Source organism: Heterodontus francisci, chromosome 47 (assembly GCF_036365525.1).
Source record: "Heterodontus francisci isolate sHetFra1 chromosome 47, sHetFra1.hap1, whole genome shotgun sequence".
NCBI classification, from domain to species: Eukaryota; Metazoa; Chordata; class Chondrichthyes; order Heterodontiformes; family Heterodontidae; genus Heterodontus; species Heterodontus francisci.
This window is the reverse complement of record NC_090417.1, coordinates 11962683-11987662: the sequence shown is the minus strand read 5'-3', so window position 1 is coordinate 11987662 and position 24980 is coordinate 11962683. Positions and strand designations below refer to the sequence as shown.

At 45.3% G+C, this 24980-nt stretch overlaps 1 protein-coding gene across 8 annotated transcripts in view; it reads left to right on the top strand.

Annotated features, from left to right (window-relative positions):
- Positions 1 to 24980, top strand: part of LOC137357075 (netrin receptor UNC5D-like) — a 442899-nt gene that overhangs the window by 397705 nt on the left and 20214 nt on the right. For 4 of the 8 annotated variants that reach the window (XM_068023062.1, XM_068023061.1, XM_068023059.1 and 1 more), the window contains exon 17: positions 3813 to 11572. In XM_068023062.1, the coding sequence (XP_067879163.1) occupies positions 3813 to 4005 (193 nt within the window). In that variant the 3' untranslated portion in view covers positions 4006 to 11572. Of the gene's footprint in view, positions 1 to 3812; positions 11573 to 24980 lie in introns of those variants that run through there. The other 4 variants (XR_010971132.1, XR_010971130.1, XR_010971131.1 and 1 more) reach the window with 4 other exon arrangements.

Here is a 24980-nt window from a genome sequence, read left to right as displayed (position 1 = left end):
GCTGCTGGGACTGAAGAGGCGCCGGCACTCTGATTGGTAGCGGCTCTTGGAGGCGGGACATCCTGCCACGGGGAGTGGGGCTGTGGAAGCCACGGCCTCGGGCAACTAATTGCCTGACGACTGTAAAATCCAGTCACGGTTCCAGGGATGGCAGAGGCAGGCTTGCACCCCCCCACTCCCCCCTCCCACCCCTGACTTTCCAGCTGGTGGGCAACAGAGTGAAGTTATCCCAGTGAGTCATCAGGGAAAGGGACTAACAAAAGCTTGTGTGAGGCTGATCGAAGGTCAAGTTCTGCAGTCACCTTGTACTTGGGTCTCGGGAGGAGCATTTTGAGAACCAGAGTGTGCACTGTTTCTTGGTCATGTGAAGTGACATTTCTTTACTGCCTGGCAACTGTCTGAGGCCAGATCAGACTATTTGCAACCTTGGTGTCACGTTTGACCTCCTTAGCTTCTGACCACATATCTATAACCATCACTAAGACCGCCTGTCTTCCTCCTCTGTTACATCGTCTGACTCCGCCCCAGCCTCATCTCATCTGCCACTGAAACCCTCATGCATGCCTTCGCTCCCTCTAGATTGGACTATTGCAATGCACTCCTGGCTGGCCTCCCACATTCTACCCTCGGGTAAACTTGAGGTCATTCAAAACTCTCACACCAGGTTCCATTCACCCATCACCCCTGTGCTTGCTGATCTACATCCCTTCAAGCAATGTCTTGGATTTTAACAGTCTCATCCTTGTTTTCAAATCCCTGCACTGTTTTACCCCTCCCTATCTCTGTAATCTCCTCCAGCCCTACAGCCCTGTGCTCCTCTAATTCTAGCCTCTTGAGCATCCCTGATTTTACTCACTTGCCCGTTGGTGGTTGTGCCAAGGCCCTAACCTCTTAAATTCCCTCCCAAAACTTCTCCACCTCTTTACCACTTTCCTCCTTTCTGATATTCTCTGAAGCCCATCTCTTGGCCCGGGATCAAACTTTTTTTTTTTGATTACGTTCCTGTGAAGCACCTTGGGACATTTTACGACTGTAAAGGCGCTAGAGAAATGCAAGTTGTTGTTGTTGTTGATCAGGTACAAGCCATTGATTTTTAACTGTGCTTTTGAATGTAAATTGAGATCAAAACTGAGAAAGTTGAGGGCAGATTGAGGGCCATACTGGACAATAGAATCAGCAGTATGACCGTCTTTCTCCAGTGGTCAATGAGAGAGGCCCAGGGTGTTCCAATGGTTCAAGAAACCCTCTAAATTTGACACTTTTCTCGTGACTGCAGTTTGTCTCAGTCCAGCAGTTTGTTCTGTGTAGATGACGATAAGGGTAAAACTCACCTGCTTGTGCAGCAATGTTGCATTAGAAGTAAAGAGGGATAATAGTTCCCACATGGGAACTGACCAGGCTCAAAACCAATCTTCTGACCATTAGTTCACAATGATGGCAAAACCCATCTTAATAAGACTGTTTGAAAAGCAGACAAGGTCCTTCGCTTCTTCAGTCGGGACAAAGGGTTGAATTTTGCTGGCCCCAGGGTGGCCAGCTAGGAAGCAGAAGAGCCAGGAAAATAGCGGGGTGCTGCACCATGATGGCTCCCCGATGCATTACCACCACCGGGGAAATTTCCCAGTGTGGGCTGGCATATCAGAGGCGGGCAGCCACTTGAAGTAATGAAGGCCTCAATTAGGGACGATTTTTCAGGTTTGCAGGCATCTTTCCAGTGGCGGTCCAGGGTGGCCATCGGAGCTGGAGGGGCCATCCCCCAAAAGGGTGGGGGGGGAAACGGGAGTGGTCAGGGGCATCAAAGGATGCCCCGCAGACCCAATGATCCAAGCGGAGGGGTTTCTGTAGGGTACAAAAGCAAGGAAATTATGGTAAACCTTGTTAAATTACTGGTTAGGCCACAACAGCAGTATTGTATGCAATTCTGGGCACTGCGCTTTAGGAAGGATGTAAAGACCCTGCAGCAGGTGCAGAGGACATTTGTGAAAATGGTACTAGGGATGAAGGACTGCAGTAATGGGGGCAGACTTGATAAGCTAGGGTTGTTCTCCTTACAGTCCCTCAGTGTGTGTCAGTGTTTGCAGGACATTCCTGAGAGTGTGCCAGGGGTCCCTGGACAGTATGTCAGTATTTACATGGGCTTAATAAATGAAATGCGTCCCCAAAAGCATGTTAATATTTGCAGAGATTCCCTCCCCAAGACAGGAACTTTTGAACTCCTGTGGTGGAGTGTTGCCAATAAAAACACAATATCATTTCGAATTCTGTCTTGGGATTGAAAAGATAGAGACGAGGGTGGCCCAGGACAGCAGCCGAGGTCCTGGCTTTGCATGAGAATAAAAGAGATAGTAAGGACACAGAGTCAGTCTCCTCTCGTTAATCAGAGGTTGTGGAGAGGAGGGGCTGAATTTTCCACCGCCCCAGCAGGTCGGATGGTGGTGTGGGGGCGGCGTAAAATTGAGCAGGAGGCTCCGGGAGGCCTACCTGCCCCCTTCCGCCTCTGGTCAACTTTACGACGGTCGGGCGGGCGGGGGAACAGCCCACCCGCCCGCCCAAGGCCAATCAAGGAGTGACCACTTAAGGGCCCTCTCCCGCCTCCACGGGTATTTTACCCGTGGCAAGCAGACATGCTGGGGATGTGAAAGGCTGCCCAGCAATAGCTGCTGGCCTTTCCACGCCCCCATGGGAGGAAGAGGGGGTCATGGCAGTCGGGCACAAGGTGCCTGATTGAGGGCCGCCCCTGCCTCCCAACTCACCCCCAGGACCCAAGACCCTTCCCCCAAATGACCACTCCAGCCTCACCAGGGAAGGACCGATCCCCCTGGTGAGGCAAGCCCAACTTCCCTCGTCTCCAGGCTCCAGGGTGTCGGCTGGGCTGCAGTCCCAGCAGTGGCCACTGCTCCTGGTAGCGCTGCTGGGACTAAGAGCTGCCGGCCCACTGATTGGCCAGCAGCTCACTGAGGTGGGACCTCCTCCCTCAAGTGGGTGGAAGTCCCGCCTTGGGACAATTAAAGCCCGGGGACCCATAAAATACGGGACGGATCCTCGGGCAAGGCGGAAACTGGTTCTCCACCGTCTTTTACGTTGGTGGCGAATTCCTGTCCGCCCAAGGTAAAATCCAGCCCGAGCTGTCTATCATTAGACCACCAGAGTGGCAGAAGATTGTAGGATCTGTGGACTAAATGATTAGATAATTTTCTTTTCCAATGTTTTTCTCTGCTCTCTTCTTCTAAAGGTATTATTGTCTTGTTGGGTAGATCTCATTGACACCAAGTGCCCGAGTGGCCATTGTTGAACCTGGACATTGAGCTCTGGCAGGCTATTTGACTGTGCATGCCATCACTGCCCACCTTGATCATTCCCGAGCCAGCATCCAGGCATATATACTCCCAGCAGATACAATAGTATGGTAGGGTCATTCAGCAATGGTCATTGACCTTCACGTTGAGTGTGCTAAGACCAATTGTAGAGACCCCAGCCCCCAACCTAAGTTAAGATGACAAAGGGGATCATTTTGATTTTGGGTGGGATTGTAAAAGCCGCCCATTATACAACTCTTCCAATTTTCGTTTGGCTCGATCTTTGTACTGTCAACCAATTTTAAAAGTGCCTGCCTGGAGTAGGGAAAATGAATGGCTCAGTCACTTCACTGGCTAAACCCACAGAGCTATCAGCGAAGCAGGTAAGTAGTCAATCTTCAAATGGTACATCTGATTTTAGGACATTAGCAGTGACTGGTTTTACCAGACTGGTTAGTCTGCGTCGATGCTCAACCCTTCTGAGTGTGTTTTTGTTTCTCCCCCTTTGCTTTCTAGGAACCTGAGCTATTTTGCGGTTAAAAGCAGCCCGGCTGGTACAATCTTGGACATATGGGAGGCACAGCATCAAAATGACAGAGACCTTGACTCCTTAGCCAGTGCTCTGGAGGAGATAGGCAGGATTCAGTGTCCTGTCTCAATGACAGCTGAAGGCGACAGTGACGAAACAGACTACAACTATGGCGGATGAATCCTGTGCCATCAACCCAGGAGAACACTGGGTTCAGCCCATCCTGAGCAAGCTCTGCTCAGTCACAATATCGGAAAGATTTCTCAGGAAATGCAATATGGTTTACTGTCCAGATCTTTGGATGTGTATGTAAATAGAATTTATTTGTAAATATTCCCAGCAAGGGTGCACCAATTATAAATGATCAGATCAATTAAACATCAGTTTGTCGACCTGTTACAGATGACAACAGTTCCAGTCATATTTGTACTCAGATTGTACCCCTTCTCTCTGTTACTTTATTGGAGATGCATCAGAAATCTCGTTAATCTCAATCCAAGGGATTTCACAACCTTCATAATTACACATCGCTGCTTATTGCAAGCAGCCTTTCGATTTATCCCTGTTGCAGTGAGGGAGTGAGTTGGTGTCAGTGATTCACATTTTGAGCTACAGGCTACTATTGACTTTGCTGGTTTTGAACCATCAGTCACTGCACTTGTGTCAAATCCCACTCGCTGCGAGTTAAACAGAGGCATTCACCCATTTAGAAACAAGTGAGTCTGCAGTACTATGAAACGGGGAGATAATTGGTTACATAGGAGCTTGTTGAACTGTCTCAGAATAACATTACAGCCAGTAACATCGAGGCTTAATGTTAGGATTCTGAGAGGAAGTAGGGGTGACCATCACCGGTTGAACATGTTTCTGAAGGTATCATTACTTGACTGCTCCAACTTCCCATTCCGGTCAAACAGCCTTTTCTCTCAAAGAAAATGAATGAAACACAATTTATTGAGCCTGGAAGATCCAAAGACCGTGTTTGAAAGCCCACAGCACCAGTGGCCAGCAGTGCGCATTCTTTGAACATGATGTTTGCTCATAAAGGTTGTCAAAAGTGGTTTTGGTCAGCACCATGAGGTAAACTCGCAACACATTGTCACTTTATTCTCTTAGAATGTAGTTTCCTTTTTTAATAACATCACATATGTGAGCTTCCCCCCCCACAACCCCACGTTAACATTTGCTTTCTCATTCCTCTCCCAGTTGGGACAAGGATTAGCATATTGTAATCCTGTCCATCAGCCCCCATGGAAATAATCCAAACAGAGCAGCAGATGACCGCAGAATTCATGATCTACACTTTGCCAATGGAGCACTGAAGGAATGAGCTTCACATTCCTTCAACATTGGGTGTGGGCAGTGTTTACACCTCGGGTTTTATGATAGATGGGCGGTTACTTCAGAAACACTCTCTGCAAGAACTGTGCACCTAATGTTAATCAGTTGTGTCTGTATATCATGTCCAGTGCATGTTAGTGTGTAAACTTTGCATTGTCAGCCATCAGCTGAAGACTTGAAATGAAAGTGAAAGGTGCTGGAAACACGCAACAGATCCGTACACATCTGTGCAGAGCAAAGTCTGGGTCTTCCACTGTGGGGCCTTCGTCAGAACGAAGGAGTCAGCCATCTTTTTTCAGTGTTGGGGGGTTGTGTAATTGATGAAACATGATTGCAAAGGAAGTTTTGACCTGCAAGTATTGTAGTCCCTTTGTGTTTTTTTTTGGATAAACATTGACTTTTGTGAGAGACACAGAAAATAGTTGAAAGGGCAGAAAGCCAACTTTAATTGATCTGGTAGTGCAAACAGCAAGTTGGTATTCTTCAAACCGAGTGCTGGTTTAATCGATTGCTGAAATAATTGTTGCACTCTTATATTGAAGTAACTGTTCCATTCTCCTCTTGTTCTTCTTGAATATTGTCTTGATCATACACATCTGACACAAATGTTCCTGCTGAACTCTTGGTGGATTTTGTAAGCTATTTACTAATGCCTCCATTCTGCCCATAAACCATCAAAGCCCCATTTCTACTAAAAAAAAATCCACGTGTAAAGGGTGACTGCACAGATTGGTGGATTCTTGTGTTTTTTTGTGTGCAAATCATAAATTTTCTGTGGGTCTTGAATTTTCTCCTTGTTTTGATTGATGGAGGATTCCATGGATCCTGGGCTGACAAGTAGGAGCGCAGCCAAAACACCAGAAATGCGAACAGCTTTCGGCGTGAGAATGTTGTGCCAAGTGATTGACTTAGTTGTACTGCAGCCCACACCTGCTCTCTCACCAACCATTATAATATCTCCCTGTACCCCTGCTCCCCCCACACTGGATTGATTTCAAGATCCTCAGTCACTCTTATAAAGCCCCTCCTTAGCTGCCTCCCATCCCAACCTCGCCACTTCCTCCAACTGTACGTCGCCTGGACGCATATTTTTCTTTTTATTAACGCTTTCACGGGGATGAGGGCATCGCTGTCAAGGCCAGCATTTATTGCCCTTGAGAAGGTGGTGGTGAAGGTATGCCCACAGTGCCATTAGGCAGGGACTTCAAGGATTTTTTCACATTGGTTTAATAAAACTGAACGGCTTGCTTACTCATTATAGAGAGCAGTTAAGAGTCAGCCACATTGCTGTGTGTCTGGAACTCTCCTTGTACAACACTCTTATTGATTATTCATCCACCCCTATCCTTTGGAACTCCTTCCTTAAATCCCTCAACCTTCTCCCTCCCCGCCCCCCCACCCCCCAACCCCCCCATAAAAATTCTCCTCTTGTTCTTATGTGTTCTCTCTGAATTGCACTTTCAGCGCCTCTCCCCGCTATCACCAGGAGGAGCACTGTAGTAATTGAGGGTTGTTGGATTGTTCAATGGTTGCTGAAGTATTCCATCGGGATCCTTGAGGCAATCATTTTATGTTGCATTAAATTAATCAAATTAATTTTTGGACTTCAGTAATTCTAATTTAAATGTTTTTTTTTTGCCTGTTCCATTTAAGGCTGTTTTAATGTCCAGTTGCAGTCAAAGGAAGACATAGACAACCACCAGTTGGTGAGGCAAAGATGGAGTAGAATGATGAGGTAGGTGTGAAGGAGAGTCTGAGGGAGAGAAAGAACTGGGGAGAAAAAAAGAGTGAGTTCATAGAATCGGGTAGAGATAGAAGATAAATTTAGTGGCAGTTATCGTTACCAATAACCATGATCGAGACTTCCCATTTCTGAGCTATTTTTGTTGGTTGCCCCTTTATTATTTGTAATTTATCTCTTATTCGCCACCTGCACTGGTCCCTGGACTGAGGGGTTTGGTGGCGGGGAAACACCTGACTTGCTTGCAGGCTGCTGACAATAGGGAGACGAAGCCAGGAAAAAGTGAACCATGAGGAATGGTCATAGGCCCATTGTGCCTCCCATCATCATCTCCCCCAGTATAGCATCCACCTACATTGAGAGCACCCCTCTCATCAAAGGTACTTGTAACCATGGTAGATGATGCAAAATGGACCATATTGAATTGGTCACCCAAAGTACACCCCACCTGATTTTCACTACCGCCTGGTACATTGTTTATCGTCTTTCAATTGATCATTGTTTATAAGATCGATCCTAAATAGATTTTCTTGAATTCAAATTCTGACCTATCAGTATGAATTATAATGAAGTAATATTTTGCATAAGCCTGATTTATACTGTTACATCTCCAAAATAGAGTTGATTTAATTCAATAGAAATTCTCTGGGTTTACACCCCAGCCTGTGTCACAAAGCATCAGCTTCTGGGGGAGCCCATCAATTGACCACAGTACCCTCAGCAAAAGATGGATGGAAACCCTGGAGAGATACTGGAAAATTGGGTGGACCCCCTGCAGAAATTCCCCCCCCCCCTAGATTTGCTTTGTAAATTGCTTCAATACATCATCAGGCTGGATTTTCAACCTGTCGCCTTGGAGTTGCAGATTGACCAGCAGTTGTAGGAATGGAAAAGCGGGCGCTTTTCCTACAACGTGTGGAAGATCCTTAAGGCCAGCTTTATACTCGGGCAGAAAGGTGCAAATCTACCCCATTGAAAGAGAGACGTCAGTGCCACACTTTGTCTCTCAGAATCCCGATGTGCGAATGCACGCTGCCATGTAAACCAGAGCCATCAGAGACCCATCTAAACACATCTCTCCCCTCTTATCTCGCCAGCGTGCTATCCTTGTTGTGTACTCTTGGCAGTAGGTGGGTTTGGGAGCTCAGCGGTAATATTCAGTGAAGGAACATGCTCCATTTTATTATGAATGCTCGTATCGAAGAAAACAATAAATTGTACCGAGGCATTTTATGTATCAGGAGGTCGGGAAAGGAGGAAAGCACACATGAGCAGAGGATAAATTTGCAATTGTTTTCGATTTTATGCTACTTTGTTATCCTGTAGTGTAGTCAAGCCTCTGCAAGGCCTCACAGTTAAAATCCAGCCCCATGGAAATGGCAATGATCATAACCAGGGTAGAACCGATTTTGAACAGTAGAATATGACCATTATTAGCTGGACCCCTTGTGACCTTGCACTGTGTTAGAAAAATTAAAGTTACCGACCACTCACAGGGATATCTACAACTGTCATCAGTGCATCAAAGAACTGAGGGCCGGAGTCAGTTAATTCCTGATTCCGAAGCTGGAATGGAATGAATCCCAGGATTTGTGATGAGGTCTGTGTAAGGTAGTCTGTAGCGGTCATTGTGCATTGTGCGAGAGCTTTATGCTGATGTTACATAGCTGGGAAAGAGATCCCAACAGCTATTATATATGAGGCTGAGACCTTGGGTGCACACAGGTGCCAAGAGAAACATCAATAGAAGAACAAGGCAGGAGCCTCAACTCCATGAGAGGTACCACTGCAAGTGTGTTGGCTCAGCAGTTCTCAAAATTTATTGCTGTAAGGACCCCTTTACAAATGGATTTGTAATCATGACCCCTTTGTTAACCATATGATATAGTACTCATAATAGCTGGGTGAGCTTATACTTAAGCAACCTTTCTTTGAGTTGAAGTGCTTGAATATTTATAAAACTCCCCTGTCTTGAACAAGGCTGAACTTGCCTGCCGCCCACCTTTGAGACTGACTCTGGGTTGACCTGGTAATCTTGTTGCTACTGTCAGAGCTGCTCTATGTGCGCTCCCCTTCGAGGTGGGACTGCCAGGTACAGGTGGCAGTTCCTGTACCTGGCTCACACAAAGCCCACCTCCAGTTACTGCTCGACTGGAGAGCCTCTACGGACCCCTGTTTGAGAGACGTTGTGTTGGCTGACACTCATCCTTTTCAATTGCAGCTTATCGTCCAGCACATTTAAATAGTGCCTTCTCATGTTAAACCATCTTCAATTGCTTCGGGCAGTGAATTACTTTGGGAACGCAGTCATGTAGTTCTGGAGGTAAATTAGTCAATAACAAGAGTGTTTGAGTCAGCTATAGAAGATGCTATCATTTGCCTCCATGTTCTGGAGCCTGGGCAGGGAGTGGGGGTTGTGTTAAAAAAAACATCCACGGGTTCACACTTAGGCTATTGATCAAAATCTATTGCACCCAGGCAAGCAGTGTGGCCACGAGGTCTCAAATGAAGATAGTATCAGCATGGAACTGTGAAGCCTTGCCCAAAGTTGAAAAGACTCACCGTCTGCAGGCTCATACAGCCAAGACAGGCCACTTGTGTGAGGGAGCATAGAGTTGTTTGAACCCATGCAAAGGAAAGCAGCACTAATGAATCAGCAAGGGAGCACTCCACGAAAACGCACAGCAACTACCTCTGTGCTTGCCAACTGCCACTGGCTCTTTTTTGCCGTACCAATGTATGAAATTTAAAATCCTGCCCTAAATGCCCCTCAATGGACTTGTGCGTCTCAACCTCATCCAGCCTTACCATCCAGTGCATGGCCTCTGCTCTTGCAGCTGAGGCTTCTTGTGCTCTTTCACCCTCAACCCAACCACCATCCTTCTTCCACAGAACGTTTAGTCATCTTGGCCCATCGTTATGGAACTCGCTCTCTCAACCCTTCCATCTCTTTCCCTCTCTCCCTTCTTCCAAAAAGCCTTTTGAAAAAACACACCACCTCTACCAGGCCTGCGGTCACTTCCCCGAACAGTTTCTCCATTACTATCTGTTCTCGCATCTCCAAAGCACTTTGGGACATTTTATTGTGTCAATAGTGCTGTCTCAGTGCAAGTTGTCAGAGCTCTGGGCTCAAGCGCAGCAAAATTGAATGATGAGATTCAGAATGCTTGGGAATGCAGGCAGCAGCTTCTGTCCAATTGCTGGAGAAATGTAGAAGGACACAAGGACTCGGAGCACACATCTTCAGCTTAGTAACCCTTTCATGGAAAACTCTTGGGACCACAACTTAATAATTCTACACCTTGGCCTGAACTACAGTGCTCACAGTATTTTGATAAACATATAGGTACTGTTGACTAAAGTGCAGGTAGAGAAGGAGCTTTATCGTTTGCAAGAATATGTTTTGATGATCAATGTAGCAGACTGTGCATACAGTGTGGGTGAACTTAGGTTGAAGAGGCTGCCTTCAGATATCTCAAGTTTTCTCATCACTTTACCTGCGCCCCCCCCCCCCCCCCCCACCCCCGCCACTCCCAAAAAAAAAAAATAAAGCACCCTTTGCACACACACTCCAGTGAGTTCAGGGATCAAAACAAACCAGCTCACCTTCACCTCTCTGTTCAAACGCTCCCCTGACCTGCAACCCCACCCCACCTCTTCACCAGGGGGAATATGTTTTTCCCCGTTATTTTAATGGAAAACTTTTCGGGAAGGACATGTAACCTGACACATTGCGACTTGCGGCTGATTCCTGGCATCGGTGATGTACAATCTGAGACAATGGAAACACATACATCGTAACTGCAATCCAAAGCAGAGTTAAGGAGAGGGAGGAAGTGAAACCTAAACCACTCTGTCACCACTCAGTACTGCAGGCAGCTCCTGTTTTCAGCTCTTCAGTGGGTTAAATCTGACAGTTTTGTGCACTGGAGAGAAGGATCCTATCTCCCTCAACTGGTTCAAGAAGAAAATTGCAGCCATGACGACCCTCAAAGATTTTGAACATCCGTGCAGTGCAGGGGCCATTCTCATACAGTACACCAAGCTTCTTGCAAGAGTTTTACATTATATGTCAGTAATAAATTTGTGATGTAACTAACAATGTTTTATTGAAACACAGTCCATGGTTCCTGATTCAACAGGAGCGTGGAAATAGGGGACCAGCTTGTGTTATTGTGCAGGGCGAAAAAGATTTGATGCAGAACAGCCGAATTCTGAAAAGGACTGAAGTCGTACATGTTGGTGGAAATCAGAGGAATATAATGCTTCAGTAGGACAAGCATCTTACAGGCTGTGTACATGCCCTGTGTTGGTCTGCACTTGGATGCTTTGTCAGAACTTGGCATTGATGCATTTCAGTATATTTGAGGTGAATTTGAATGTGGTTTCTGTGTCAGTTGATTTTTTTTCAAGATGAGCAGGCAATTTATTTCTCAAATAAAGGAGAGAGATACAGAAGCCGTCAGTTCAGAACATTGTACAAACAAAGAGGAATCAGATTTATGTCAAAAAATGTCAAAAGTCCACAGCAATGAGCTTTAATGCTGTGCAAATCTGAACTGAAAAATCTTGCTGGCTTTATTTTCAAAAGTCGGTCTGTGTTAAAATATGAAATTAGTATAAGTGGATTGTAAGCAAAACTTTGGAAAATAAAATCACACTTTGCATAACGATGCATCCATCCAGAGAGTGTCTACAGTCCCTTGTCAGAGAACTCAAGTTGTTTCTGAAATGATTCCATAGTTTATCTCTCTGTTATTCTCCCTGACGTCTATGTGTTGATTACCCGTTGACATCAGTTTTAAATTTGCCTTTTACAGGTTTCAATCTGTACCTACCCTGTGGCTGTAAGCATGAGAAAATGTGTCTTTTTAGAAAGGCCACCACTTCAAATCCACCACACAAAAAAACTTGCGCCTTGAATTCTCCTCCCCAAAAACCACCAGTTCCTTTTATGACTTGACACAAGTCTGTTCTGCTATGTTTCAATGGGGGTGTGCCGAGCCCCTCCAACCCTATTCCCCTCCGTTTCCACCTCAAGTAATTATTTCAGTGTCACTAAGAGTTGCTGCAAGATGGTGAGGTGGTGAAAAGCAATATAAAGAGTTAGCTGTGCCTCAGAGGGTAGCATTCTTGCCTCTGCATCAGAGTTCGAAGGTTCAAATCCCACTCCAGGAACTTAAACACAGAAATCAAGGTTAACATTCCAGTGCAAATGTAAGCCTTTTTTTTCTTTCAGTGCAGTACTGAGGGAGTGCTGCACTGTTGGAGATGCCAACTTTCAGTTGGAACGTTAAACTGAGGCCCCATCAGCCCTCTCAGATGGACATTAAAAAAAAATCCCATGTCACTATTTTGACGAGCATCACTTAAAAAAAAGGAGTATCTGGTCATGAATACACTGCTATTTGTGGGAGCTTGCTGTGTATAAATTGGCTGCTTCATTTCCAACATTACTGCAGTGACTACACTTCAAAAGTACTTCAGTGACTTTAAAGTGCTTTGTGATGACCTGAAGTTGTGAAAGACACTATAGAAATGCAAATCTTTTGAACCGCAAGCTCGTTCTTTCTTTAATGTTTGCGAACCACTGCTGTGAATTGCGCGCGAGGAGACTGTATGTTCACCTATTGTGGGCTGTATGCTCCCTCTTCCCCACATTGGCACGCACCCACTTGCCTCAGGCAGAACTGACCATGATCCACTGTGCTTGGAGTGTAGAAATTGGATTTGTAAAGTATGCAGGATGTTGAAGCTCTGTATCTGGGCACTGATCCTAGTCATATGCGGCAATTATATTCTCATGATCAGTGCATTATTTTTCTATTTTGGCAAGGATCATCAGAACAACTTGCAAGAAAAGAGTCTCTCTCGAAATTGCCAACAGTCTAGCTGGAGTGAAACTGTTTGAGCAAGCAATGTGTATGGTAATGATTACAGTTTGTTGGTGGCCGGCTTTGATGGTAGAATGCAATCCAAAAACCCAGGGGTGGTCATTTCAAACTACACACATTGAGAATATATTGCCTCAGAAGATGTAAAACATCCAACTGAGTATAATGGGCATCTGTATTATGAAGTGCATCAAGGACAACTGGGAAAAGGGCTATCTTTGTGTTCACACAAAGAGTGACTTAAAGAGAGGCAGAGAGCTCCCTCAAACATTAGAAACAGGAGTAGCCCCTTGGGCCTGCTCTGCCATTCAGTTAGATCATGGCTGATCTGTATCTCAATTCCATTTATCAACCGTTCATCCATATCCCTTAGCTAATAAAAAGCTATCTGCCTCAGTCTTCAAAGCTCCAATTGTCCCCGAGCATCCACAAGATTTTGCGGGAGAGAAGTCCACACTTCCACAAACCATTTTGTGGAAAAATGCTTCATGACATGACTCCTGAACGGCCTAGCTATTATCTGAAGATTATGGCCCCTTGTTCTGGATTCCCTCAACAAAGGAATGGTTTCTTTGTATCTACCTTTTACAATTCCATTAGGGGCTGTTAGCTTTTCAAAAGAGAAAGTCGAATTCCCAGTTATTACTGAAAGAATTGTGCCACAGGATTTCACGTTTTGAACAAAAAACTTTATGAGTTGAAGCAAAAAACCACTAACAACACTTTGTAAATACTTACATTTTAAACTTAAGATCTTTACAGAACATGAAGATGTATACTTCAAACTATAAATCTCAACAGAACGCTCCTATTTGACTGTAACTTTGACCCCAAGAATTTCCCTATACTTTATAGGATTGTGCCGGTTTGTTCATTTCTCCTGGGACCAATCCAAAGTGTACCACAGTTCTTAGGAATTCACTTCAATTTCCTTAGTTTTTGATCTGTCTTCTGAGGTATGAGATCACCTCCCAAATCTGGACCTCCCAGCTTAAGCACGGGCCTGCCTTAAAATTCAAAAGCCAACTTGCTTTTCAAAAGCCGACTGCTTGTCAAAAAGCCAGCTGACTGACTGTGCCAGCAAGCACACAGATCAAAAACCCATCAGGCGCTCCCCACATCATCTATCTCCGTAGCCATGTTATATATGTGGGATGCCCCAGATATCAATTTAAGCTAATTAACTCCAACTCCAAATCTTATCTTTGTTCTGGGAAATCATATGAATAATTTAAACCCCTGACTGAGGTAGCTGTAGAGATACAGTCTCCATCAACAAGTTAAGAGAAGTTCCCATTCTGCAGGGTCTTCACTCTTCCCAATATGACCTTACTAAATAAACATGGGCCACCCTTTGACTTGTAACCACCTGAGGTTTGTTTACCAGCTTCTCAAACTAGGTGGTTTCATTTGTCTTACATTGAAAAAAAAACTATTCAAATTAAAAGTTAACTCTGGAAAATTGGTATAAACTGTGAACCAGATGATCATAACATACCCAGTTGAATTCATCACTTTAAACACCTTGATTAGATCACTCCGGAACCTTCCAAACTCAAGTTTATGCAACCTGCCCTCAGAATTTAATTCACAAAAGCAGTGGGGATCTTTCTGACCCAGTTGTTAATGGGATGATGCGTCTGAGCCATACAAACCCAATGTTTGACTCCCACCCTGTGCTGAGATAGATGACCCCATATCTTGCCGCACAGGAGATACTTTTGATTGCGACATCCAAGGGTGATGGAGGAATGGCACTTCAGGAGACGAGTCAGAAAATCCCAGTGAGGAAAATGCAATAGAAACACTGTGGCAGTGATTTTCAGTGTGCCACGATAGATCCCTGACAGAACAAATAGTTTCCAATTGATCCCCTTAATTTGGTAACATACCAATTGCTGTTTCATAAATTGTCCCATGTGTGAGGGATCCTGGATCCTGAATCCAAACCAAGCTACATTTTGGCTGCCAGCACGAAGCCCTCCCTCTGCCAAATGTCTCACTTTAGTGCGCCATTCAGTCGTGTCAGGCCATGTGCTCATGCAGTAAAGAGCAGGCTGAAACACTGCCTGCATATCCCAGGGGCCTGGAGTTTGAATCCTGGCCAGACTGAAGGGATAATCACCTTCCATCATGATCATCTAGCTATTTGCCTCCTTCCCACTCCGGCACACACACCATATTGAACTTGTGTTATTTATGAATTCAATGAGGCAGCCTCAGTCCTTCAAAATGGGCCAGCAGATTCAAAGCGGGAATCGGCCTTTGCCTCCGGACTGGAAACCAAAACCAGAACGGTGCTAGCTTATCACTAAACACAAGCCAAAAGGACGATAGACACAGTGACTGGAAAGATCACATTTCTATTTCTGTCAAACATAATGAAGGCAAGTCATCTGTGATAGTTTATACACAATTGCAGAGAATTTACAGTAAAAAAAAGTATTTAAATTTGGCCACAGGTAGGCTGGTCGCTTTGATCCAGTTAGCCGAAGCTGGCTGCACGATTTGGGCATCTCCGCTGTCGCAGTGCCAAGAAAAAGAGGATCCCAATCGGGAAAAATAATATTGCACACAGCACACCCAGGCAAGTGAAGTCATCTTCCAGGACACCAACCCTGCAAGCGGGACATCCACCGACTGCAACAACTGAAGCTGCTGCTGGTTGCTGGATAATGGTGCCAGTGCTTGAATAGTTTGGCCCTGGGCAGACAGGGGGCTGGAAAATACCCCGTTATCATTTTATCCACTCCTTCTTCAGAATCTTTTTCTGAGTTTCTGTTTGATACTCCATGTGCATAAAAGAGAAATTGTTCTGCAAAATACGATCCTTTTTATCCCAGTTTGAGTATTCAATGTACAAATCATTGAAAATACTCATAATAAAGCAACTGCTCGGTACAGCTACTGTTCTGTAAACAAAAGATTTATCGCTGGAAATAACTGTTTCAGCAAAGAGTGTACAAACATAGAACACATTGGTCTGAAATTCCTTAAGCAGGCAAATCACGTTAACATGCCCACATTGAGGTGAATAGTTTCCTGCTGTGCTGCATGATTCTTTGACTGCAGCAGAAGGTTGCAGTTGCAGGTATACCAAGTCCTGGGCTGCACAGGTAGTTTCTCAGGGTGCATTGCTTGAGCAGAACCTCTGGCCACCACAAATGTGGTTCTGCTGTGTCAAAGTGGACGGGACAGGAGGGCAAGTCACACTGAGGTGCAATGACATTGGGTAAGAACTGTTGAGGTCGCTCTGTGTAGAGACATCATTAAGAAGTTGAGGCTACGATTCAGGCAAAAAATATCCAGAGGAAATCTCAATGAACAGATTAACCATCTCCCTGAGCCCAACAACCATAGCAACTGTCCCCTTCTGCCGCCTGTTACTGGAGGAATGATGCTGGGGCTGTTATTTGTCTCATATTTGGAATTGCTAAATGCAAAAAGAGCAAGGTCTGCACAGTCCATCTTCTCCCATCCCAGTTGGAGCATGATATCACAAGAATGGAGTTGTTGACTATTCATAGCAATCATAATCATTAACCTTTATCAATAAGTCTGCAATAGAACCAGACATGAGTGATGGTGAGCTTTGGGAAACATAGGTCCAACCTGGGCATTGAACCTGGGTGCATTTGATGTCACACATGGCTACAAAAAAAAATGATGACTGCTGTTCCAATTCCCCAGCATAAAACTTGTGTTTTTATGTAAAATAGACATTACTTGCAGCCTCTGATCTTGTATTGGAGGCAGGAACAGTTGAGTTTCTTCAACAGTGATTTGCGGCAACTACTTTGTCCAAAGCAGCAGCACAGTCAGACACAGGGACATTGATGGAACAGCATCCTCAGTGTCAAGCAACTGATCGTCCTCTGAGGTTTAATCTTGTCTGTTGGTAGCAGGAGGGGCTTCACTGAGTATGTTTCCCAACAGAAGGCGGAGTCCTTCCCAGAGGAAAGAACTAGCTATTGATAGTGTGTTAATAGAAATGAATGCTTAGCGAGGAGCTGTAAGGTTGGGGTGTCGGTTCTGCTGGTGGTATACTGTTTGATTGGGTTTTGTGTCTTTTTGGTGTGATGTGCCAATAAAGGATGAATGCTGGTAAGCAGTGGTGAAGTTATGTGTGCTTTATGCAGATATTGTTGACGGTCCACTGGGGGCAAATAGATACAGATATTTCTTTGAGCTATTATGGTTGAAATCACACAACACTGAAGGTGGTCATTTTGCCCATTGTGCCTGCGCCAGCTTTTGGAAAGAACTGTCCAATTTAGCCCCAGCTTTTTGTGCCACAGTCCTGCAAATTAACCTCTTCAAGTGTGTGTCTGATTTAGTAACTGCAAGAAGTAGGACTTGAAGCCAGGAAGAGAGCAAAGGCTGTGAGCCTCATGTTTGCACTGGAGTGCTGATTTGGGTTGCAGTAGAGTGCTACACTGGAAGTGTGGTAAGTGAGGAAGTTCAGTAAAGGGGGAGTGAGGAGCTCCTTTCATTTCCTACCTGTCCTCAGAGTGAGGGGAGCCCAGAGCTTCCAAAGAGCAGAGCTGACTGGGAGAAGACTCGGAGGGCAGAGTTCCGGACCAGTAAGGATAAAAAACTTACCTCTGGTATAAAAAAACTGAAAGTGACTTCACAGGAAAGCTGTGACCTGATTGGCTGGTAAGGAATTTTTTTTTACTGAATTTGAAAATAAAACATTGATAAAAATTGATTAAAACCCCAATTAACTAATTAGTAAGTAGAGTAACTAAACCAGAGGGAGGAGTTTACTGTATTTAGTTAGCATTTAATATTTATAGTCGGAATCTAGCACTAGGGATCAGAAGTTATAACAATTTAGTAAGGATTTAATAAGTATTTATTTATCTTAAATTAATTTATTAATTAGTGCTAGAAATGTCAGTTAGAGGGGTGAAGTGCTTCACCTGTGAGATGTGGGAGGTCCGTGACGCTTCCAGCGTTCCGGATGACTACATCTGCAGGAAGTGTACCCAGTTGCAGCTCCTCACAGACCGCATGGATCGGTTGGAGCGGCAACTGGATGCACTTAGGAGCATGCAGGTGGCAGAGAGCGTCATAGACAGGAGTTTGAGAGAACTGGTTACATCCAAGGTGCAGGCAGATAGATGGGTGACCGCGAGAAGGGGCAGGCAGTCAGTGCAGGAATCCCCTGTGGCTATCCCCCTCTCTAACAAGTATACCGTTTTGGGTACTGTTGGGGGGGATGGCCTATCAGGGGAAAACAGCAGCAGCCAGAGCAGTGGCACCACGGCTGGCACTGTTGTTCAGCAGGGAGGGACAAAGCGCAGAAGAGCAATAGTTATAGGGGACTCTGTAGTCAGGGGCACAGATAGGCACTTCTGTGGACGTGAAAGAGACTCCAGGATGGTATGTTGCCTCCCTGGTGCCAGGGTCAAGGATGTCTCTGAACGGACAGGGGGCATTCTGAAGGGGGAGGGTGAAAAGCCAGACGTTGTGGTACACATCGGTACCAACGACATAGGCAGGAAGAGTGACGAGGTCCTGCAGGGGGAGTTTAGGGAGTTAGGTAGAAAGTTAAAAGACAGGACCTCTAGGGTTGTAATCTCGGGATTACTCACTGTGCCACGTGCCAGTGAGGCTAGATATAGGAAGATAGTGCAGCTAAACACGTGGCTGAACAGCTGGTGTAGAAGGGAGGGTTTCAGATATCTGGACCATTGGGATCTCCTCAGGGACAGATGGGACCTGTACGAGAAGGACGGGTTGCATCTTAACTGGAGGGGCACAAATATCCTGGCTGCGAGGTTTGCTAGCGTCACTCGGGAGGGTTTAAACTAGTGTGGCAGGGGGGGTGGGAACCAGAGCAGTAGGACAGCAAGTAAAATAAATGAGGGGGAACTAGTAAATAAGGCCAGAAAGACTAAGAGGAAGAGCAGGCAGAGAGATGTTGCGGAGCACAGCGGGACTGGTGGTCTGAAGTACATTTGTTTCAATGCGAGAAGTATAACAGGTAAGGCAGATGAACTTAGAGCTTGGATTAGTACTTGGAACTATGATGTTGTTGCTATTACAGAGACTTGGTTGAGGGAAGGACAGGATTGGCAGCTAAATGTTCCAGGATTTAGAAGCTTCAGGCGGGATAGAGGGGGATGTAAAAGGGGTGGGGCAGTCGCATTACTTAAGGAGAATATCACAGCTGTACTGCGGAAGGACACCTCGGAGGTGGAGCTCAGGAATAGGAAGGGTGCAGTCATGAAGTTGGGGGTTTTCTACAGGCCTCCCAACAGCCAGCGGGAGATAGAGGAGCAGATATATAGACAGATTTTGGAAAGATGTAAAGGTAACAGGGTTGTCGTGGTGGGTGATTTTAACTTCCCCTATATTGACTGGGACTCACTTAGTGACAGGGGCTTGGATGGGGCAGAATTTGTAAGGAGCATCCAGGAGGGCTTCTTGAAACAATATCCCCAACTAGGGATGGGGCCGTACTGGACCTGGGATTGGGGAATGAGCCCGGCCAGGTGGTCGAAGTTTCAGTAGGGGAGCATTTCGGGAACAGTGACCATAATTTCATAAGTTTTAAGGTACTTGTGGATAAGGATAAGAGTAGTCCTCGGGTGAAGGTGCTAAATTGGGGGAAGGCTAATTATAACAATATTAGGCAGGAACTGAAGAATTTAGATTGGGGGGCGGCTGTTTGAGGGTAAATCAACATCTGACATGTGGGAGTCTTTCAAACGTCAGTTGATTAGAATCCAGGACCGGCATGTTCCTGTGAGGAAGAAGGATAAGTTTGGCAAGTTTTGGTAACCTTGGATAACAGGGGATATTGTGAGCCTAGTCAAAAAGAAAAAGGAAGCATTCATAAGGACTGGAAGGCTAGGAACAGACGAATCCCTTGAGGAATATAAAGACAGAAGAAAGGAACTTAAGCAAGGAGTCAGGAGGGCGAAAAGGGGTCATGAAAAGTCATTGGCAAACAGGATGAAGGATAATCCCAAGGCTTTTTATACATATATAAAGAGCAAGAGGGTAACTAGGGAGAGGGTTGGCCCGCTCAAGGACAGAGAAGGGAATCTATGTGTGGAGCCAGAGGAAATGGGCGAGGTGCTAAATGAGTACATTGCATCAGTATTCACCAAAGAGAAGGACTTGGTGGATGACGAGCCGAGGGAAGGGAGTGCAGATAGTCTCAGTCATCTCATTATCAAAATGGAGGAGGTGTTGGGTGTCTTGCAAAGCATTAAGGTAGATAAGTCCCCAGGGCCTGATGGGATCTACCCCAGAATACTGAGGGAGGCAAGGGAAGAAATTGCTGGGGCCTTGACAGGAGTCTTTGCATCCTCATTGGCTACAGGTGAGGTCCCAGAGGACTGGAGAATAGACAATGTTGTTCCTTTGTTTAAGAAGGGTAGCAAGGATAATCCAGGAAATTATAGGCCGGTGAGCCTTACGCCAGTGGTAGGGAAATTATTAGAGAGGATTCTTCGGGACAGGATTTACTCCCATTTGGAAACAAACAAACCTATTAGCGAGAGGCAGCATGGTTTTGTGAAGGGGAGGTCGTGTCTCACTAATTTGATTGAGTTTTTTGAGGAAGTGTCAAAGATGATTGATGAAGGAAGGGATGTTATCTATATGGACTTCAGTAAAGCCTTTGACAAGGTCCCGCATGGCAGACTGGTACAAAAGGTGAAGTCACACAGGATCAGAGGTGAGCTGGCAAGATGGATACAGAAATTAAAAACAAGAAATTGGAGGAAAATGTAGCCGGTCTGATTAGTAAGTTTGCGGACGACACAAAGGTTGGTGGAGTTGCGGATAGTGATGAGGATTGTCAGAGGATACAGCAGGATATAGATCGGTTGGAGACTTGGGCAGAGAAATGGCAGATGGAGTTTAATCCGGACAAATGGGAGGTCATGCATTTTGGAAGATCTAATGCAGGTGAGAAGTATACAGTAAATGGCAGAACCCTTCGGAGTGTTGACAGGCAGTGAGATCTGGGCGTACAGGTCCACAGGTCACTGAAAGTGGCAACGCATGTGGATAAGGTAGTCAAGAAGGCATACGGCATGCTTGCCTTCATCGGTCGGGGCATAGAGTATAAAAATTGCCAAGTTATGCTGCAGTTGTACAGAACTTTAGTCAGGCCACGCTTAGAATATTGTGTGCAATTCTGGTCGCCACACTACCAGAAGGACGTGGAGGCTTTGGAGAGGGTCCAGAAGAGGTTTACCAGGATGTTGCCTGGTCTGGAGGGCATTAGCTATGAGGAGAGGTTGGAAAAACTCGGATTGTTTTCACTGGAACGACGGAGGTGGAGGGGTGACATGATAGAGGTTTACAACGTTATGAGCGGCATGGACAGAGTGATAGTCAGAAGCTTTTTCCCAGGGTGGAAGAGTCAGTTACTAGGGGACATAGGTTTAAGGTGAGAGGGGCAAAGTTTAGAGGGGATGTGCGGGGCAAGCTCTTTTCACAGAGGGTGGTGAGTGCCTGGAACTTGCTGCCGGGGGAGATGGTGGAAGCAGGTACGATAATGACGTTTAAGAGGCATCTTGACAAATACATGAATAGGATGGGAATAGAGGGATACGGTCCCCGGAAGTGCAGAAGGTTTTAGTTCAGGCAGGCATCAAGATCGGCGTAGGCTTGGAGGGCCGAATGGCCTGTTCCTGTGCTGTCCTGTTCTTTGTTACGCAATGACGTGTCCTGCAAGGACTCAAATGCTAAACTTGCTGTCTTGGTAATCTGAGAGAGCAAGAAATTTCCTCTGATTTCTGTTCATGACTTTGTAAGCATATTGGAAAGACTTCTTTTGACTATTTCTCGTGAACTAAATAAGTGTACAAAAAATATGGAGGTTTTTTTTTGACTACCTTTGTGATGCTGCTAACCTCTGGGATAATTGTCATTGCTACCCCTCCTTTTCACCATCTTCCTCCAGGTGAGTATGATGGCTCCCAAATTCAGATAGTTTGTCGCCAGAGTCCTCATGTTGGCCTGTACCTGTTTTGCAATGTGATTGGGATGAATTCTTGAGTGGAACGTGGCACTCAGTTGTTCTGCTTGCTTTACCAAAATTGCCATTTAAAATGTAACTGGACTTAGGAGCGGGTTGGGGTTCAGAACTACTTGGCTCAGTGATAAATCGCTGTCCTGGAGCGTCAGGAAATTGTGGGTTTGAGCCTCCCTCGGGGACTTGCAGCATCATGGAGTTTGGCATCTCAGTGGTGCAGGAGCACTGCTTTGAATAAGACGTGACAGCATGGCTCGAGCTGCATTTTTTTTTGGTGGATGTCCAAGATCCTGTGGCACTGCTTTGTGAGTTCCTGATCATGCGAAAGGTCTTTCTGAATGGAGCTTTTTAATTTCCTTTGCAGCTGACAAATAATTGTGCGTTATCAGCAGAGGAAGGGTAGAAGTGCCTTATCGTTACTATTATGTATCGATGTGCATCATGGTAAACAGGTTGCTTGAAGTGAGGTGTTGGCAATGTGGCACATATTTAATATCTCCAAACAGGAATGAAGTTAATGTTTTGGAACCTACGAATTAGGAGCAGGAGTAGGCCACTCGGCCCTTCGAGCCTGCTCTGCCATTCAATAAGTTCAGGTTGAACTGATTACTCCACATTTTCACCTACCCCTGATAACCTTCCACCCCCTTGCTTATCAAGAATCTATCTACCTCTGCCTTAAAAATATTCAGAGACTCTGCTTCCACCACGTTTTGAAGAAGAGAATTCCAAAGACTCAGGATCCTCAGAGAAAGAAATGTCTTCTCATCTCGGTCTTAAATGGGCGACCCGTTATTTTTAAACAGTGACTTCTGGTACAAGATTCTCCCACAAGAGGAAACATCCTTTCCACAACCACCCTGTTGAGACCCCTCAGGATCTTCTATGTTTCAATCAAGGTGCCTCTTACTCTTCTAAATTCCAGCGGATACAAGCCCAGCCTGTCCAACCTTTCCTCATAAGACAGCTCGTCCATTCCAGGTATTAGTCTAGTAAACATTCTCTGTACTGCATCCAATGCATTTATATCCTTAAATAAGGAGGCCAGTACTGTACACAGTACTCCAGATGTGGCCTCACCAATGTCCTGTATAACTGAAGCGTAACCTCCCAACTTTTGTATTCAATTATCCTCGCGATAAACGATAACATTCTATTAGCTTTCCTAATTACGTGCTGTACCTGCATACTAACCTCGTGCGATTCATGCACTAGGACACCCAGATCCCTCTGCATCTCACAGCTCTGCAATCTCTCACCATTTAGATAATATGCTTTTTTATTCTTCTTGCCAAAGTGGACAATTTCACATGTTCCCACATTATACTGCATTTGCCAGGTCTTTGCCCACTCACTTAACCTATCTATATCCCTTTATAACCCCCTTAGGTCCTCTTCACAAGTTACTTTCCTACCTATCTTTGTGTCATCAGCAAATTTAACAAACATACCTTCGGTCCCTTCTTCAAAGTCATTGATATAAATTGTAAAAAGTTCAGGCCCCAGCACAGATCCCTGTTGCACAGCACTCGTTACATCTTGCCAACCAGAAAATTACCCATTTATGACCCTTTGAGCCATCTCTGAGGCTTTGGGGACCCCTTTTACAGAAGCATCATCTCTGGCAATGCAGTATTGCACTGGAATGAGACATGATTATTGGCTCCAGTCGTCAACTGGGACATATAACCACAACTATCAGCTGCAAACCTGTTTGAACTACCTCTGATAAAAGATGTACTGGTCGCACGGGCTGAAGGACTTGAATAGCCAAGCTCCCACTCCTGTGTGTCAGTGGAAAATGGACGAGCAAGGGGCAATTGTTTAGATGTTGCATTTGTCAGCAAACTGGTGAGTTGCATTTCCAGAAAGTCTTCGTATTTTTTAAAGCTTGCAATTGAAGGGACTATTTTATCTGTTTCTGCAGCTTATGCAAGTTCTCCTTCACATTGGTCATTCTTAACAAGGATGCAGAACAGTGAAACATTTTTATTTAGAAAATGGTCAATGGCTTGGCTTTGCTCCTGCAGCAGATCATGTTGGGACACTCGTGCCAATGTGTTGCTCAGGGACTGCTTTGCACGACTCTTCGCTATGATTGTACAAATATATGATGGTATATCTTTATTGTGTGCCATGTTATTGATTGGCAACATGGTGGTTTGCACAAGCAGACAGTGTGTGTGGATGGTACTTGCAGCACATGGGTGGATGTTTCAATGAGGACAAGCAATATTGCTATGTATTGGTAACCGAGAGAGGACTCTGCTCCTATCCTTTCCCTCCCACAGCTATCAATCTCTAAACTGGAGCCACTGTTGTTCCACTGCACCTGTCTTTTGCTTAAAAGTCTTTTAGCAGTTCAATTTTCCCCAACAACTTGCATTTATGTAGCATCTGTACAGTTGTACAACGTCCCAAACCACTTCACAGAAGCCTTGTCATGAAAAATGTGACACCAAGCCAGAGCTGGTAGGACAGGTGACCAAAAGCTTACTCAGGAAGGAAGGTTTTATGGAGCATCTTAGAGGAGGAGAGGTAGAGAAGAGGGGAATTCCAGAGTTTAGGGCCTAGATGGCTGAAGGCATGGTCACCAATAGTGGGGTGATAAACGTCAGGGGTGGCACCAGAGACCAGAATCATAGGAACGGAGAGATTTCTGGCAAGTAGGAGGAGGTTACAGATTCGAGGGACCATGAAGGGATTTGAAGACTCGTTTGAGAATTTTAAATTCGAGGTGTTCCAAGGCTGGTAGCCAGTGTAGGTCCATGATCACAAGGGCGAGAGGTGAACAAGACTTGGTGCCAATTCGGACATGGACAGCAGAGGTTTGGATGAGCAGAATATTACGGCAGGTGGAAAGTGTGAGGCCGGCAGGAGTGTATTTGAATAATTGAGTCTGAAATTCACAAAGGCACTTTGTTACCTCCTTCCTGGTTTTGTGTCGTCTTGTCATATTTTTCTGCCCACTCCCCAACTTAAATGATGCAACACACCAGCCTGACGGTCTTTACAGAAACAGAATGTTAGCAGGACCAGAAATATCCATTCCTTGGATGCACAATGGAAACACATGCAGCTTCGGTCACACATCAGAAGGCATATAATATCGAGAACACTCCCAACCTTAGCTTGCATTGCATCTTCAACTTGTCCAAAAGTGTTTGAGCCCATG